We start from the raw sequence: 15,840 nt of genomic DNA on the forward strand, positions 1-15,840 counted from the left end.
GAACAAAAGTCTGATAGCGTTGGGTAGTTGATATCCTTCCTCTCAGTGCCTCCGCCAGAGAGTATGTGTACAAACTCAGTCAAGTGTGTATTTTACCTCATTTCCTGTTACAGCCACAATTTAGAGCAAAAAATGTTTCGACTTATTGCTGATGGTCACCCTATCAGTGAAAAGCCAGGAGATGGCTTGCTCAAATGAGGATAATTTTTTTTTTTATTGGGGACAGTGTGTTTCTCCAGGGCCCATCAACTCGAAGTCGTTGACCTTCAATCTAGTTGTGGAGGGTGCAGCTCAGCTCCAAGTCCAGTTGCCGTTTTCAATCTTTAGTTGCAGGGGGAGCAGCCCACCATCCCATGCAGGAACTGAACCAGCAACCTTGTTGTTGAGAGCTTGCACTCTAACCAAATGAGCCGTCCAGCCACCCCTCCAGCAGCACAACGGCAGCTCGTTGTCTTCAATCTAGTTGTGGAGGGTGCAGCTCACTGGCCCATGTGGGAATTGAACTGGCAACACTGTTGTTCAAAGTTCGCGTTTCAACCAACTGAGCCATCCGGACTCCTGAATTGAAGATAATTTAAAGAGGACTTATTTACAAAGGTATGAGCAGGACATAGAAGTACCAACCAGAGGACACCCTATCCCAGGGCCACGAATGCAGGCACTGTTACTACACAGACGCCTGAGAGGATGAGAGGGATGGTAACCACTGGAATCCCAAAGGGGAGAGTGTGGAGAACTGGTCACCTTGAAATGGGCCGTGATCTTCTATCAAGGGACACAGCCAGCTTGACTCAACCTCATGACGTCACCCTCGTCCAACTACTCTCCCAATGGGCCTCCCCACTGGCCATACCCAAGTGGAGGACAGAGGGCACGCTCGCCTTTTGATGCAGTCTATACAGATTGGCCTCAGAGATGGGGAGCATCTGAGGGGCAGAGTCATCTGGCAAAGTCGTCCCATTTTGAACAATGCAGGACCCAGGAATTACTTTCAACAGTTCCTTGGAGGTTATTGTAATTAGGCCTAAACTATATAGTTGTAATCTCAGTTTACATCCACAGTGTGCCCTAGGAGTTTGCTCCTGAACTAATTCTGATGCATCCACCTTAGGAACTATTCAGCAGGGGCCAGGAAGCACAGCAAGTGACTCCCTGAGTCTGGGTCTCCTGCAGCCTGGTGCAGCAGACAGCATGCTCCCCTATCACACACCCAAGCATCAACTTGTCTCTCCCAACTACCGCCCTGATGTCTGAGCTCAGGTGATTTGCTGAAACCTCAGTTCCCCAACCCATAAAATGGGGGTGGAGGGGTACCCATTCACTGGGTTGTTGTGAGGGAATAAATGGGAACACTTAGCAGAGGGTCTAGTTTACAGTGGGTGCTTGAGAAATCTTGGTTCCCTTCTTATGTTGTCCCCATATGAAGGACCCTCAGTCCAGTTTAGGCTAAGCCCCCTTAACTAAGCACCTACTATGTGCCAAGCATTGTGAGAATCTTTATATTCATTATTTTGAAACTTCATAATAATTCTTCAGATAAATACTCTTCCCATTTTATAGGTGAAGAAACTGAGGCCTGCAAAGATTTGGAGACTTGCAAGGCCACACTGGCTGCATGTGGGGATAGACTTGGCCCATGTGTGTCAGAGTTCAAGGGCTGTGTATCCTTGACTGCACCCACCACTTTGCCACTTCCAGAGGCGTTTGGAATGGCATTCATGGATTCGCAACGCTTTCCTCCTTTTGGCAGATAGCAACAAGGTTTGGTCTTTAATCATGGCACAAGTAAATGTTTTCCTACAGGTTCTCATTTTATAAAAATGGAACTGGTTTTCTAGGGGGAAATGTCTCTCCTAGCTGTCATGACATCATGGGCAGACAGTCTCTTCAAAGTTCAACACAGGACGGCCCTGTTTTGTTGATGGGGTCCCTAGACATATGTGACAGCACGACGCAGCCCCTGGCACAGGGCCGTGCCCAAGTTACACTCCGCATGAGTTTGTGTGACCAGTGAACTGCACTCCTGCTCGGCCACCCTCTCCCGTGATACCCTATCATCCTGCCGCAGGCTGACACATGGGGCTCTGTTCCTGCAGCCCCACTGGAGGTGCTCAGTGGGGCCTGATGACATTTAGAAGCACAGATGGATGTGGGTTGAAGGAGGTAAAGGCAGAGAAGTGGCCCCAAACGAGCCATCAGGCAGGGTTAGGCCACAGGTAAGTCGAGAGAAGCCCATGAAATCCAAAGGGTGAGCACGTGGCTCACTGTGGACCACGCAGGACCAGAGGGCCCTGCAGGCCGGCTGTTCCCGCCTGGTTGCCACTTCTGGTCAGGTCTTACATTTCCACAGCAAATCCTCCTGTCTTGCTTTGTGTCCCCACATTACACAAGGATGTAGGCATATCGGAGAGAGCACAGAGTCCTGGAGATAGCAACTGATTCTGCCAAGACCTTTAAAAATATTTTCTTTATTAAAATAAATAAAAATATTTTTTTAATGAAAATATTTATTTAAAAATATTTAGAAAATAAAAATATTTGCTTTGTAGACCTCCCCCACAGTCCCCCAACACTCAAGAATATTCTCTTGAAAACTAAATATAGAGGAAACAAGGGTGGGCAAAAAAGGAGCCACATACTGAACCTGACAAGCTCAGGGGAGGCCAGCATGGCGGGCCCTACAAACTCAGAGACCTAAGTAACCACATAGGAAGTTTCATCTAACAAATAGTAAATAGGAAAACAAACAAATAAACAAAACACACCCCCTAGAGCTCCCAAACCTCAGTTTCTGAAAATAAAATTCCTGAAGTGCTGTGACTGTGTATTTAAGTGAAAGACGGGAAGAAGTTGAAGGCAGCCTCCCGCTCTGGGGGGGGCCGAGACCCGAGTTTCCACACTGTGGGCAAGGCACCCAACCATGCCGGTTTCAGTCTCTTCATAGGTGAAACCGGGCCTCTTCCAGTTTTATGAACCCCTGGAGAGGGCCAAGCAGAGGAAAGATGGCCAGTGCCTGGTCCCAGCGGCTTGGCCTTCCAGAGGAGGCCACCAGGTAAACACAACGTGGGATAAACAGGGCCACACTGGCCACAAGGAAACCTTCACTAGTGGGGTGAGAGGGTACAGAGAGCAAGGAGACACTGGCTTGAGCACAGGCAGCAAATGCATGGAGATTGAGGCAGAAAACCACCATCTCTGTGGGCTGCCTGACCCCCTCCACCTGGAGGGGAGCTGCAGTGTCTCACCAGGAATGCAGAGTGGCTTACGTGGACGCTCACTTCCTCCTGCAGGAAGGTGGCCGCAGAGGCCAGCGTTCCCTGGGTAGTGAAGCTCAGGAGGCCACGCTTCCAGGGAACTCCAAAGTCCCTTCCTCCGGAGGAAAGAGCTCACAGCTCGCGCTCTGAGGAGGGCTCTGCTGAGTGACCTGAGGAGGAGAACTAGATTTGAGGGTGGCACACCTGGGTGCGCCCGCCATCTGCAGCAGTGCCTTCTGCAGACATTTTCCAGTAAGAACTTAGATAATGTTTTCCAGGAGAGCCGGGAGGCCATCTGGTTCCTCCCACAGCCCCCCGGGTGCAGGGGACTGGGGCTGCTTGTGTCTGCCCTGTCCGGAGCTATTTCCCACCTAGTGAGCAAGGCGCCCAGCGTCCCCATAGCCCGCCTCCATTTTAGACTTTCCCCTTCTGTCTGGTGGGCTAGGAATTGTAGGTTTCTAGTCCTCGTGCATGGATGTCCCCGTACCCCCACTTATTATTAAGAACACTAGTCTGCTCCGATGGGGAACTTAGTCTGATTCCTGTGGAGTTTGTGAAGCCATCTCCCGGCCACAATGTAGTGGAGGACGGTGTCCGTTGGTAGCCGTGGAGTGGACAGACCTGGGGGCGGGGGGGGGGGGGGGGAGTGGCGCACTGCCACTTGCTGCTGGGGGTGGGGGGCATCAGCCTCAGTCTCCCCAGCTGGGAAAGAGCCGGTCAGGAGGCCCCGCGCTCGTATGCGGCCCGGCTAGGCTGCCTTCCCTAGGGGACCCTGGGGACGCCTGCCATCCTCGTCCTGGCGTCGCGCCGCCTCCGGGGCCCGGGCTGGGCGCGCTCCAAGCGCATTCCTAGCCGGGCGGCCCCTCCTTCTCCCAGGCCCGGGGGCCGGCGCCGCCCCCCCACCCCACCCCGCCCCACCGGACCGTGGACGCTGGTGGCCGCAGGCGCCCCAGGCCGCACACAGATCGGACTGCGCTCCCTTCCCATCCCCTCCCCTCCGGGGCAGACGGCTGCAGTCCTGCCTCTCTGACCCAGAGGGCTGGACACACTGGGTAGGTAGGAGGTGGACAGCCTTGTTCCCTCCCAGGCAGAGGTCCAGACCGGCGAGATGCGGCCCCGCGGCCCCGGCGCGCTCTTCCTACTGTTGCCGCTGCTCGTCGCCAGCCCCGCGCAGCTCGGTGCCCAGGTCAGTGCTCAGCTGAGTGTCCCCGCCTCCCGGCCTGTGCCCAGTACCTGGACAACGCTCCACTGGAGCGATGTGGGGCTGGGCTCTGTTTTCAGAGAGAGGAGCGGGACCTGCGTCCTCTCGACGCACCGTGGGCAGTACCGGACCTCTGCTCACCGTGCGCCCGGGTCCGCGGGGGACTCCACGGGGGTCAGGGTTGCGGGGAGGTCTCCCCGGGATTTTGAACGGACAGTGGTCTCTTCCGGGTACCCATGAGAGGGGATGGTCAGCAGATGGGTCAGTGTCCCCGCCCTCAGTTTCCCATCTCAAGTGCTAACTCGTTATTCCCGCCGTGGCTTTCCCACGATCGCCGCCCTTCTCCAAGTTTTTCTTACCCGCGCGCGCGAGCGCGCGCGCGCGGCTCGCTGTTCACGTTCCCTCCTTCCGTTTCTATGTGTTGGAGTCTCTCTGGGTTCATTTATTTGACCAGACTCACTTTTATATTAACCAATAAGAACCGATGGTTACAATTAAGACAAGAATGCTGATGAAATTGCGTCTCCGAAGCTGGAACTGGAATTGCCCAATTCAGAGCCAGCGCCTCCAGGAGCGCCCTATGGCCCAAGGCCCGCGCCCCGGTGCCTGCAGCGAGTGCCCCAACAATACCGCCCACATCAGTAACAGTACCGGGAAGGGGGCAGGGGAGGTTGCACGTGCTTGCTGCGCCCTCGTGGCTGCATGGCCTCTGCTAAGTATCTCCCAGAGAAGCCCTGTGAGGGAACTAAGGCCCACGGAGAGTGTGGCCAGGAAGGAATACAGTAACTGTAGTCTTGCTCCTTGGGCGCCAGGCCTTGCCCTTCCCTTTCCCCTTCCCCACAGACACTGGTGCCCCGACCCTGAACTAGGCGGTTCCCTGTTCACGTCACCCACACCCACCCCCCTCCACCCCTCTCCTGACCACCTGGGAGTCCCTGAGGTACAGTCAGAGCAGAGAGAACTCATTCAGGCCTGACCTGGGTGGTGTTACTGCAGAACTGGTGAGCAGGCTGGGCAGAAAGCCATCAGGAAGCCCCAGGAAACAGCACCTAGTCTGGGGCCACAGTGAACCCACCCAGCAGGCAAGGGGTCTCCCACCCACTTCGCAGATTACAAAGCACAACATAAGGCCAGAACCCCAGGGAGGTGTGTCCCCAAGTCGTCCCCAAGCCGGGGCCAATGAAGGACAGTTTGTGCAAAGAGATGCTGGGAGTCCACCTGCCATCATCTGATTTTATGGGGGCTCTGCTGTCTCTCCAGGTCACCTGGAAATCAGGTGAGACCTGGCAGTCGTCAGATGTCTGGAGCTGTTCCTGGGTGATCTGTCCCCATCCAGGCTTTCTCTAAGTTGTTATCCTCAAATCTTGGCTTCTTTACTGCAAACGCAGTGCCTCCCTGGGCTCTGTGAGGGGGAAAGGAGCAAAGAGATTGTCCACAGAGGTCAGTTTTAAAAATTCTAGTGACATCTATCCTTCACCCAAAGTCCTGTGTGGTTAGGGGTCTCTCCCAGGGCCTGTCTGGGGGAGCCCATAAAGCAGACCTCAGGACACTCGCCTGGCTTCTTCCCATCTTCCAGTCTCTTGAGTCAGCGCCCTTTGCAGAGACCTGCCGGACCCCAGACCCCACTCTGAACAGGCTCCCCCGCCCTGTGTTTCCCTTCTCAGCCGCTGCAGGGCTCCTCACGGTAATATCTGTTGCAGTAGGTTTCCCCACTCCAGGGCCCGGGGGCTGTGACCAGCACCCAGCCGGAGCTTGGGGCGGGGGGGGGTGGAGGGGTGGGGGGGAAGAGGGGTAGATGGAGCAGTCGTGCTTTGCTGGTCTGAGCAGGACCAGACTGGGCCGTCTCTGGGCACACCTCAGCTGCACATCAAGTCAGGGCTCTTCTAGAAAGCCTCATGCTGGCCTCCACCAGAGTCTGACTCAGTTGGTCATGGTTGAGGCTCAGTATTGTTAAAAATTGTCCCTAGTGATTTTTATCCAGCAGGTGCCTGAGACCTGAGTTAAAAGCTGTGGACCTAGGAAGGACACGAGGGCAAGGGAATTTGAGGGGACAAAAGACTGGACTTATGAGGACGTGAGGTGATTTGTGTACCTGGAGTTCACCTGATCTGAACCCAGGATGAGCCCCGGCCAGACCTGTTGGCTGTTGGACACTCAGCAGGTGTTTGCAGAACGACCGGTACCTGTAGGACCATCTCCTGCCACAGTGGAGATGACAGGGTACAGGTGCGGGAGCCCTGCCTGGGTGCCTATTTCCCAGTGTGTGCTCACCTATTGTATTAGGTGAGCGCCCACGAGAGACATGAGGTGTGCATGTGAGTCTGTAGGTGTCTGTGAGTGTGTGCACATGTCTGTGTGATAGTGTGTGTGAGTGCATATCTGCAGTGTGTGTGTGATGGTGTGTGTGAGTACACAGCTGTGGTGTGTCTGTGAGTGTGTGTGCACATGTGCATGTGTTTGGTTGTATGTGTGAGCGCACATCTGCAGTGTGTATATGCACATGTCTGTGTGTGAGTGGTTGTGTGTGTGAGTGCACACCTGTGGTGTCTGTGCATGTGCATTACAAGGTAGTGGGGGGTGCTTGCTGCAAGAGTCTGCGGCAGTGGTGTCATGGGGGTGGACAGTCTCATTCGCTCTCTTGTGGTCCTCCATGGCTTTCCACTTGTGTCCTTGTCAGCACATCTGTCCGGAGTCACTTTGTAGGTGACCGGCTGATGAAAAACAGGTGGTCGTGCAGAAGGAGGGGACATTGAGCAGGTGGTGATCTGATGCCTCTGTGGTGGGGGCCATGGTGTTTTAGAAGGCTTCCCCTTCCCCAAAACCTCTCCTCATGATCGGATATCACAAGACTCCGTGTTCTATGAGTTCTATGGAGACTCATTTATTAGAGGCTCATTCTTCTGGTTGCGTCCTCCCATTTGATATGGGGCTTTTTTTTTTCTTTTTTTTTTTTTTTTTCTGAGGAGGGCACAGCTCAAAGTGGCCCATGTGGGGATCGAACAGGCAACCTTGGTGTTATCAGCACCACGCTCTAACCGACTGAGCTAACCGGCTGCCCGATATGGGGCTTTTTACAGTTTAATTGGAAAAGTGTTTTGGCAGCACATTTCCATGATTGTAACCATAAAACTATATCCTGTATGTGTTCAGGATACAGGAGAGTTCCAGCACCCCAACCTGACCTTCTCATCGTCTCTATAGTTTGTCTTCCCCACGGTGTCCCATAAATGCAATTAAGGACTGCATAGCCACCTCTCTGGCTTTTCAAAGTGAGCACAGCCTTTGAGATTCTCCCATGAGTGAGGCCGCTGTCCTACGGTCAGTGTCCCCTCAGCGATGGGGGCCTGCTGCACGGTGTCCCACAGTAGTCACAGCCCTTTTCACCGCCCCAGCAGTGGGCTACCGCAGGTCCTCACCAGCACTCAGTGCTGCAGGCTTGTCTGTCCTGGGCCATTCTAGTCGGGATTCATGGTATCTCACCGCAGTTCTCAGTGCCGGCTCCTTAATGACTAACAGTGCTGGCAGCTTTCCATGGGCTAGTCTGTGGGGTGCAGTGTCTGTCCAAGCCTTCTGCCCACTTAAACAGGGTGTTTTTCTTATTGTTAAATGTTGAGTGTTTTTTGTCTATTTGAAATACAAGTTCTTTTTCAGATGTGTGAACTGATATTTTCTCCCAGCAGGCAGAGATGGATGAAACGTCCAGAAAGTTTTTCTGGTTTTTTTTTGGGAAGGAATGGGTGAGGCGGGGTAAGGGGCTAGCAAGGTGACAATTGGCTAGTTTGAGTAATTTGGGCAGGGTCTCAGTGTGGAGCCACCCTGGCTCTCTGGCACCTGGGCCATTCGGGTGGGGGTTGCTGGGCATGGGGAGCTATTGTCTCACGAGTGCAAGAGTGGACGAAGCAGGGGGTAGGCTGTGGACAGGCTGGCTTGCAAATCAGAGGTATGCTGGGGACACAGGGAGGGTGTTGAGTGGTTTGCTCCTGGAGCAGTTGGCCAGCCTGGGAGAAGCGGGCTGTCTGTCTGTCCCAAGGCAGCCAGGCCCCACATGCCAAAACATTAGGTACAGAAGCCAGACAATGTAGGTAATACAGACGCAGCCCTGGGATGGGTACACAGCCTCCACTGCACCCTGTTGGCCAAAGCAAGTCACAAGGCCAGCCCAGATCCAAGAGGTGAGAAAGCAGATGTCGTCTTCATGGGAAAAGCGGCAGTTTCCTTGCCAATGCTGTGGGTGTGGGGCAGGAGGCCTGTGGTGATTTCTGCAAACCTTCCCTCACAGGGCCCTGGAGTCCCACGAGGGTGGGCCAAGGAGGCCTAGCCGCTGGGCTGATTTTCTCCAGCCATCTCCACCTTTCCTTGCCACCTTCAGGAAGGGGACTCCAGTCCTGTCATGGGCAGCCTTGATGACAGAGCAGAGTGGCGGCCCCTTTGCTCCCTGGGGCAGTGGTGTTGGGGGTGTGGTCTGAGAGCAGCCACAGGGAAGGAGACATGGTTTCTCAGGTCTCCTGGCTTCTTGTGGTCAGGATCCAGTGCCCTCCCAGGCCAACTAGCCCTGAATCATCCTGTTGACACTGGACCTGATTCCGGGCCAATCCAGCCATCTTGGTCTGTGGAGCTGCTCCCTGAGCTACTTGGGCACCATCTCTCTTCCCACAAGCCCGCCAGTCCTGCATCCCAGCCAGCTGTCCCAAGAGGAGTGTCTGTCCATCTCCTGACTGTGCCAGTCAGTCCCTTGACCCAGCGAGACAATGGTGGGGCTGCTGGACTTGTGTCGACCAGCCCTGGGGCCATCAGGGCCGACTCCCTGTATGGTGGAACTTTCTAGATCCTTTCAAACTCTCTGCCAGCATCTTACATGCTTCTCAAAAACCACTTGGGACCTAAAATAAGGCCATTATGCATATTTTCACTAAAAAAAAAATAAGCACCTTCAATTTGACAGGACTCAAACCTACCCATTTCAGTAAGTAGAATCTACAGGTCGAGCAACGAATCATTTATGTCCCTTGTGTGTAGGAAAGCATGTGCCCCGCTGGCAGTGTGGCCTCCAGAATCTGCCCAATGAGGCAGGAAGTAAGGCCCGAGGAACTCGTCCGGGGGTTGGGTATCCAAACAAATGTTCACATCCAGGACTGCAGGGTCGGGGGAGGCCTGTGGAACTCGAGGGGCTCCCAGGTCCCCAAGCTGGCCCTTGGCCCCACTGTTGCCATCTGGTTGGCCACTGACTCAGACACTTGTCTTCCTGCTGGAGATTAGGTTACCTCTGGACCCTCCGCTCCCCCGTTTCTGCAGCAGGGCCGGGTCCAGAACCAGGGACTTATCAGGCGCTGCCCAGGCAGCTGAGGGAATCAAATGGTTCCTGACTGATTGGAGGAGGAGGAAAGCATCCCTGGGCTCCAAGGCAGGGTGCCTGTATACCAGAGGCAAAAAAGGGACAGAAAGCAGCTGCAGGCATTTGCACTGTAGTGAAAGCACACAACGTGTCAGTATCAGCTGGGGCTGCTGCAATTCATGCCGTTTCTCTGATTGCATAATGAGAGATTTTACCCTCCCTCCACACCTGTATCCGCACACTGTCCGGCTGTCCCCGTACTGTTTGGGGCCTAGGGAGGCAGTGCACCGCATGGACAGGATGCCAGCACCTGGCCTCTTCTCCTCCTGGCTGAGCAACCTGGGGTGAGGCCCTGCCTCTTGTGACTCAGTTTGCTCCTCTGAACGGTGGGGAAAACAGACATGCCCCTCTCGTGGGGTCGTGGGAAGGAGGAGATGAACGGCATGCAAAGAACAGGTCCACAGTGGGCACTCAGCACGTGTTGGGGAAGAAGACAAGGCAGACCCGGTTCCTGTGGTCGTGTAGCTGCCACCAAGGAGAGGAATGCATCTGAGAAATATCAGAAGGCAGAACCTGGAAAATGGGCGCTGTGTTGAAGGGAGGCCGGGAGGCGGTCAGGACTCTGAGAAGGCTCCTTCTCGAGAAAGTGGAAAGACAGGCGCCTGGCTTCCAAGGACCAGAGACAGATTTTCTGGGCAGAGGAAACAGCCAGTGCAAAGGTCCTGAGGTGGAAATGAGCTTGCTGAGGTGTGTGGAGAAACAGAGGGGGTTCAGATACTGAGCCCAGTGCACAGAAGAATGTGCTCCACTTGGGCACAGGTGGGGGTGGTAGGGTTTGACCACTCATGGTAGGCAGAGTAAGGCCCCCCAGATGTCTGTCTTCTTACTCACAAAACCTGGGAATTATACCTTGATTTTAGCCCAGTGACACCTGTGTTGGACTTCTGACCTGCAAAACTATCAGACAATAATTTTGTGTTGTGCCAAGCTGACAAGTTCATGTCAATCTGTTACAGCAGCGACAGGAAGTGAGCTCTCTGTCAGCTCCATGGTGAGGAGTGTGCCTTTATCCTCCTGGCTGGGGATCCGCGGCTGGGTTTAAACAAGGGAGGGATGCTGTGTAGCTTCCGACCTCGTAGATGGTAGGAGGGAAAGTGAGGACTCGGAGAGCAGGTGGGACGCAAATGCCCGGTTCAGGACTGGACAATTTCAGTCACATGGTCGCCTGTCTGCCCAGAAACACTGGGTGCTTTTCTTCAGAGAGTGCAGGAAAATTTATTTCATGTAGCCTTCACAGTCCCTCCAGGTTGGTTTCTCCAGATAAGGACTCTGGTTCCAGAATCCAGGCCATGGCCAGGTGCACAGCAGTCATTTGTCCTTCCCGTTGGGTTTGCCCATGTGACCTACCAAGGCCAGGCCCTCCCCCCGCCCACCCGCTCGCCCCCACCTCCTCAGAGCCGACTGAAGAAGATCCAGCCTTTGGCAAAATCCAGATGTGGGTTTTCACAAATTACATAAATGTCTGATCACATGTGGGCATACACACACTCAGCTTGGATCACGTGTGTGCCACACACTCAAACAAACAGCACGAGTTGTGACTGTTCCTGGGAGGGTCTGTATGTGTCGGGGGTAACGTCCGGGGACCGAGACAGGCATGAGCAAACTGAGGGCCTCCTTTGAGCCTCTCCCTGATTCCTGTGGGAGGAACACGCTCACTGAAAGAATGGGCATGAGGGGAGATATTTATTAATTCCGTTAAAGGCCCAGCAAGTCCACAGGTGAATTCGGCAACTGGATGGAGGTCACCTGGGCAGCACGCAGGGGAAAAAGTCAGGTGGGCTCGGGTATGAGACAAGCGAGGTTTTCCTGGGTTTTCACTGGTGCATTCCCTCTGTCCTCGTCCATCTGTCTGCTTGTGGTTCATTCACGTGGGCGTCCCGTGTGTGCTTAGATCCTGCCCTCAGTGATGGGGATTCCAAGTTGTCTGTAGCTTGTCCTCTGCCCTGAAACATGCAGAGGGGCTGGGGGAGGTGACCGGAGGTGGATGTCAGGGCCAGCAAGGGGTGCTGTGAAATGAGAGGCAGGAGGTGGGTGGAGGTGGAGCTTGTGGGGTGCTCCTGCAGACCCCGCTCTGAAGTGTGTCAGCCATCCTGTGGCATCAGGTCCTGGAGCAGGTGCAGGGGTTTGAGTGCAGGATGTCACCATTGCCAAGTGAGTGCTTGGCTCCGTGGCCTGTGCAGTGGGCACAATACTGGTGCCACATCCTGCGGCTGATGTGTGCAGCTCATGAATGACGTGTGACATGCGGTCGCAGTGCTGGCTGTTGGTGACCAGGTACCCAGGTTGTCATCACCCCCATGACCGTTTTACAACATAAGAAAGTGGGTTGGGTGTAAATATAAAATTATGGGCAGCCAGCCTGGGAAACACCCAAAACTCCCCGAGGGCCCTGGGCCTGGGTCCCAGAGGGGGACTGCAGGACTGAAATGGTTAATCTCATGTGTCCACTGGGCTGGGCCATGGCACCCGGATAAGTGGTCAAACAGCAGCCTAGATGTTGTTGTGAAGGTAGGTTTTAGACAAGATGAGCCTCAAATCATAAAGCGGATTGCTCTCTGTAATGTGCGTGGCCTTGTCCAAAAGATCCAGGTCCCCGAGAAGCCAGGGACTGTCCCGACGCTGGGACTGGATCTGTGGCCTCAGTCCTAGCTGGCCGCCACCTGCAGATTTCAACTTGCAGCCCCTTTAAAATAAACCCCTCTCATTCTGTCTCTTTCGGATGTGAATGCATGCCATGTGCATCCGACTAGTTCTGTGTCTCTGGGGGACCCTGATGGCCACAGGCCTTCCTCAGGGGCACCCACTTTCCCTCGCCCTCCATGTGGGTGCTGGGCCCAGGTCACTGGGATGAGAGAAGTCCAGGGGCTTTACCCCGCCTGTGACTTGGTCTAAAATGGAAATAACTTCTGGAGAAAGCCACATGCACGCCCGACATGACTCAGAGGCTGGGGCTGTGGGCCTTGGCGGGCAGGCACACGCTTGGCAAGTGTGCTCTGTACTCTCACAGAACTAAGGGCATCAAGACATCTGTGTTCCCTTTAGCAAAATGCTGACATGATGCAGAGCTGTGTCTTATAGGAAACCAGCTCAGGGGATGGCCCCCTGAGCTCCCAGGGGTCATCCGTGGTCGCCTGAGGGTTCACAGGGCTCTCCTGTCATGGAATGGCTCTCGGGAAGAGTCACTGTTAGGACTGTCATGGTGAGGAGACCACAGACTAGCTCTGTGTGACCTGGGTCACATGAGAACAGAAGCCTGAAGGGCCCCATGCACCCCGTGCCCATTGGTGCCTTCAGAGCAGACTGTGGGTCTTAACCTTCATTTATACATTGAGTCCAATGGCTATGAGGCCTGGGCCTGGGGACGGGGTGAACTGGGGGGACACACATCCACCCCCGGGCAGCAGGTAGGGTCTTGGGTACAAAATGGCTCTGGAGCTCCCCCCCACCACACACGTACACACAGTGTGCTGGCTCAGGGACCGTGCAGTGCTGTGAGCTCCGGGCATGTCCATTACGTCCAGCCGAGTAAGTATAGTGGGACCACGGGGCAAGATGGACATGCTATTCCTGAGGTGGCATGGGGCAGCTGCACACGCTTCTGTGGCCTCCTTGCTCCCAAGCACCTCACGACCAGCACCGACCCCTGCAGCTCTCAGCGTTGGCCTGTCTTCCAGAACCATCCATGGGAAGGGTTGGCAGGGTGACATCTCTCTGGCTCAGGCCTTCTCTGTAAACACTGCCGTTGGTGTCCAGCTGGACCATCCCTGATGAGTCTGATGACAGAAATGGTAAGCCTTGGTCTTACTCTCTTTGAAAGTGGAAACGTTTCACTGAATGTCTTCTCTTGGTTCCTTTTCACATAAGTTATTAACTCAAAGAAACGGAAACCATTTTTCATCCTTTACTGCCAGCAGTGTCAGCCAGGCGTGGAGCCAGGCTTTGACAGCATGGAAACTTACACCATCTGAGGGCATCTCTTTGAGAAAATATTGAAAATGAGGGCCCTTCACGAGCTTGTAAGAGGCCTGTGGAGGTGGGGGCACTGACACGCCCCTTCCTTGGCTTCTGGGATGTGCCTTCCCTCCCAGTTGTGGCTTCGACCCTTGCTCGAGGGGTAGGCCAGCTCCGGAAGGGTGAGTGGAGCCTGTGGTTGGGTTATACAGCTGGGGTTCGGGCCCCTGAGATGGAAACTCACTGCCCAAAGCCAGCCATGCGCTGAGGCAGGGCCGGGCTGAATGGTGACACCGGAGGGTCCGGCCTGCTTCCTGTCCCCCGGCCTCAGACACCCTCGCAGCCCCTCGCCAGCCCCCTTGCTGACCTCAAGGCTCCATTTGCAAAGAAGGAAATGGTTTGCTCCCAGGACAGGGCTCCTTCCGGCCCAGAGCAGACAGGGTGGGCATGGGAAGGTGAGCAGCCAGGTGGAGAAGAAGCCCCCCCGCCCCCACGTGAAAAGGGCACGGAGGGACAGGAGTGGAGCTGAGCCCCTGGGCCCGCCATGTACTGTGCTGGCTGCTGTGAAACGAGACCACAGCCCAGTGTCCACAGGACAGCCGAGGAGACGTGCCGCCTGTGATCCAGTGAGATGGTGCTTGTGCCCATGTGCACGTATGTCCCATCTGGAACTGCGAACCAAACAGAAGTTAGCAGGCTGTCTTGGGTCACGGGACTGTCTCTTTGTTTAATGTTTTGTAGGGAGCGTGTTTTATTTTTATGACCAAGCAAAATGGTAAAGCTTTCTTAGTGTGAACAGGCGACACAGCCAGGTCTTCAGTCCTCTCCACGACCCCATTTGTACCCATCATGCAGGCCCCTTGCGCGCCTTGGTCCGTAAGGACTTCAGCCTTGCCACCGGCTGTTCAGGTGAACTCAGTCACACCTGGGCCCAAGTCCGGGACAGGTGACAGAGTCTGAGCGTGGCTCCCATGGGCTCCATTCCCACTGGGATCAAGGAGCTGCCCTCCCGGTAGCAGCTGCAGTAGACACGTCAAACCTTGCATCAAAAGGCACAGAATCTCTCAGTCCCCTGGTCTTCAGCCCACGTGCTGGCTTGCCAAGACCATAAGGATCTTCCTTTCTTATTTTTTCCCTTGGGAACTTTTTTTTCGTCTAGTTTTATTGATCTATAATTGACACACAACATTATATTAGTTCCAGATGTACAACATAGCAATCCAGTATTTGTCTATATTGTTAAAGTGCCACCACAGTGAGATTAGTTACCATCCATCACCGCACAATGGCTACAAGTTGTTGTAGGTTTGTTTGTGTTTTCATTATGATGAGAACTTTTAAGATCTGCTGTCTTGGCAAGTTTCAAATATGCAATACTTGGATTGGATAATAATTAATGGATTATTAACTACAGTCACCATGCTGTACTTTACGTCTCCAGGACTTATTATCTTGTAACTGGAACTTTTTATTTTTTGATCACCTTCACACATTTTCCCCACCCCCAACCCCTGCCTCTGGCAACCTCCAATCCGTTCTCAGTTTCTATAAGTTCAGCTTTTTTAGATTCGACACATAAGTGAGATCATACAGTGTTTGTCTCTCTTTGTCTGACTTATTTTACTTAGCACAGTGCCCTCAAGCTCCATCCATGTTGTCACAAATGGCAGGATTGCCTTCCTTTTTATAGCTGAATTAAATAGACAATAGATAGATAGACAGATAGATAGATAGATAGATAGATAGATAGATAGATAGATAGATAGATGTGATGTGATCTATATATCACATCTTCTTTACCCATTCATCCATCAGTAGACACTTAGGTTGTTTCCACATCTTGGCTGTTGTGAATAGTACTGCAGTGTATGTGGGGTACAGAGATCTTTTTGAGATAGTGATTTCATTACCTTTGGATAAATACCCAGAGGTGGGGTTGCTGGGTCACATCGTAGTTCTATCTTTAATTTTTTGAGGAAACTCCATACTGTTTTCATAGTGGCTGCACCAATTTGCAATCGCACCAACAGTGCACAAGC

The 15,840-nt window shown here is 53.9% G+C and overlaps 1 protein-coding gene across 2 annotated transcripts in view; it reads left to right on the forward strand.

Annotated features, from left to right (window-relative positions):
* Positions 1-4,146: 4,146 nt before the first annotated feature.
* FBLN7 (fibulin 7) overlaps positions 4,147-15,840 on the forward strand; it is a 33,446-nt gene continuing 21,752 nt past the window's right edge. The window contains exon 1 of one of the 2 annotated variants that reach the window (XM_074332492.2): positions 4,147-4,440. In XM_074332492.2, the coding sequence (XP_074188593.1) occupies positions 4,363-4,440 (78 nt within the window). In that variant the 5' untranslated portion in view covers positions 4,147-4,362. The remainder of the gene's footprint in view (positions 4,441-15,840) is intronic. The other variant, XM_019714521.3, reaches the window with a different exon arrangement.

The sequence above is a fragment of the Rhinolophus sinicus genome, chromosome 2, assembly GCF_057876585.1.
Source record: "Rhinolophus sinicus isolate RSI-liver-muscle chromosome 2, RSI-T2T, whole genome shotgun sequence".
Taxonomy (NCBI): Eukaryota; Metazoa; Chordata; class Mammalia; order Chiroptera; family Rhinolophidae; genus Rhinolophus; species Rhinolophus sinicus.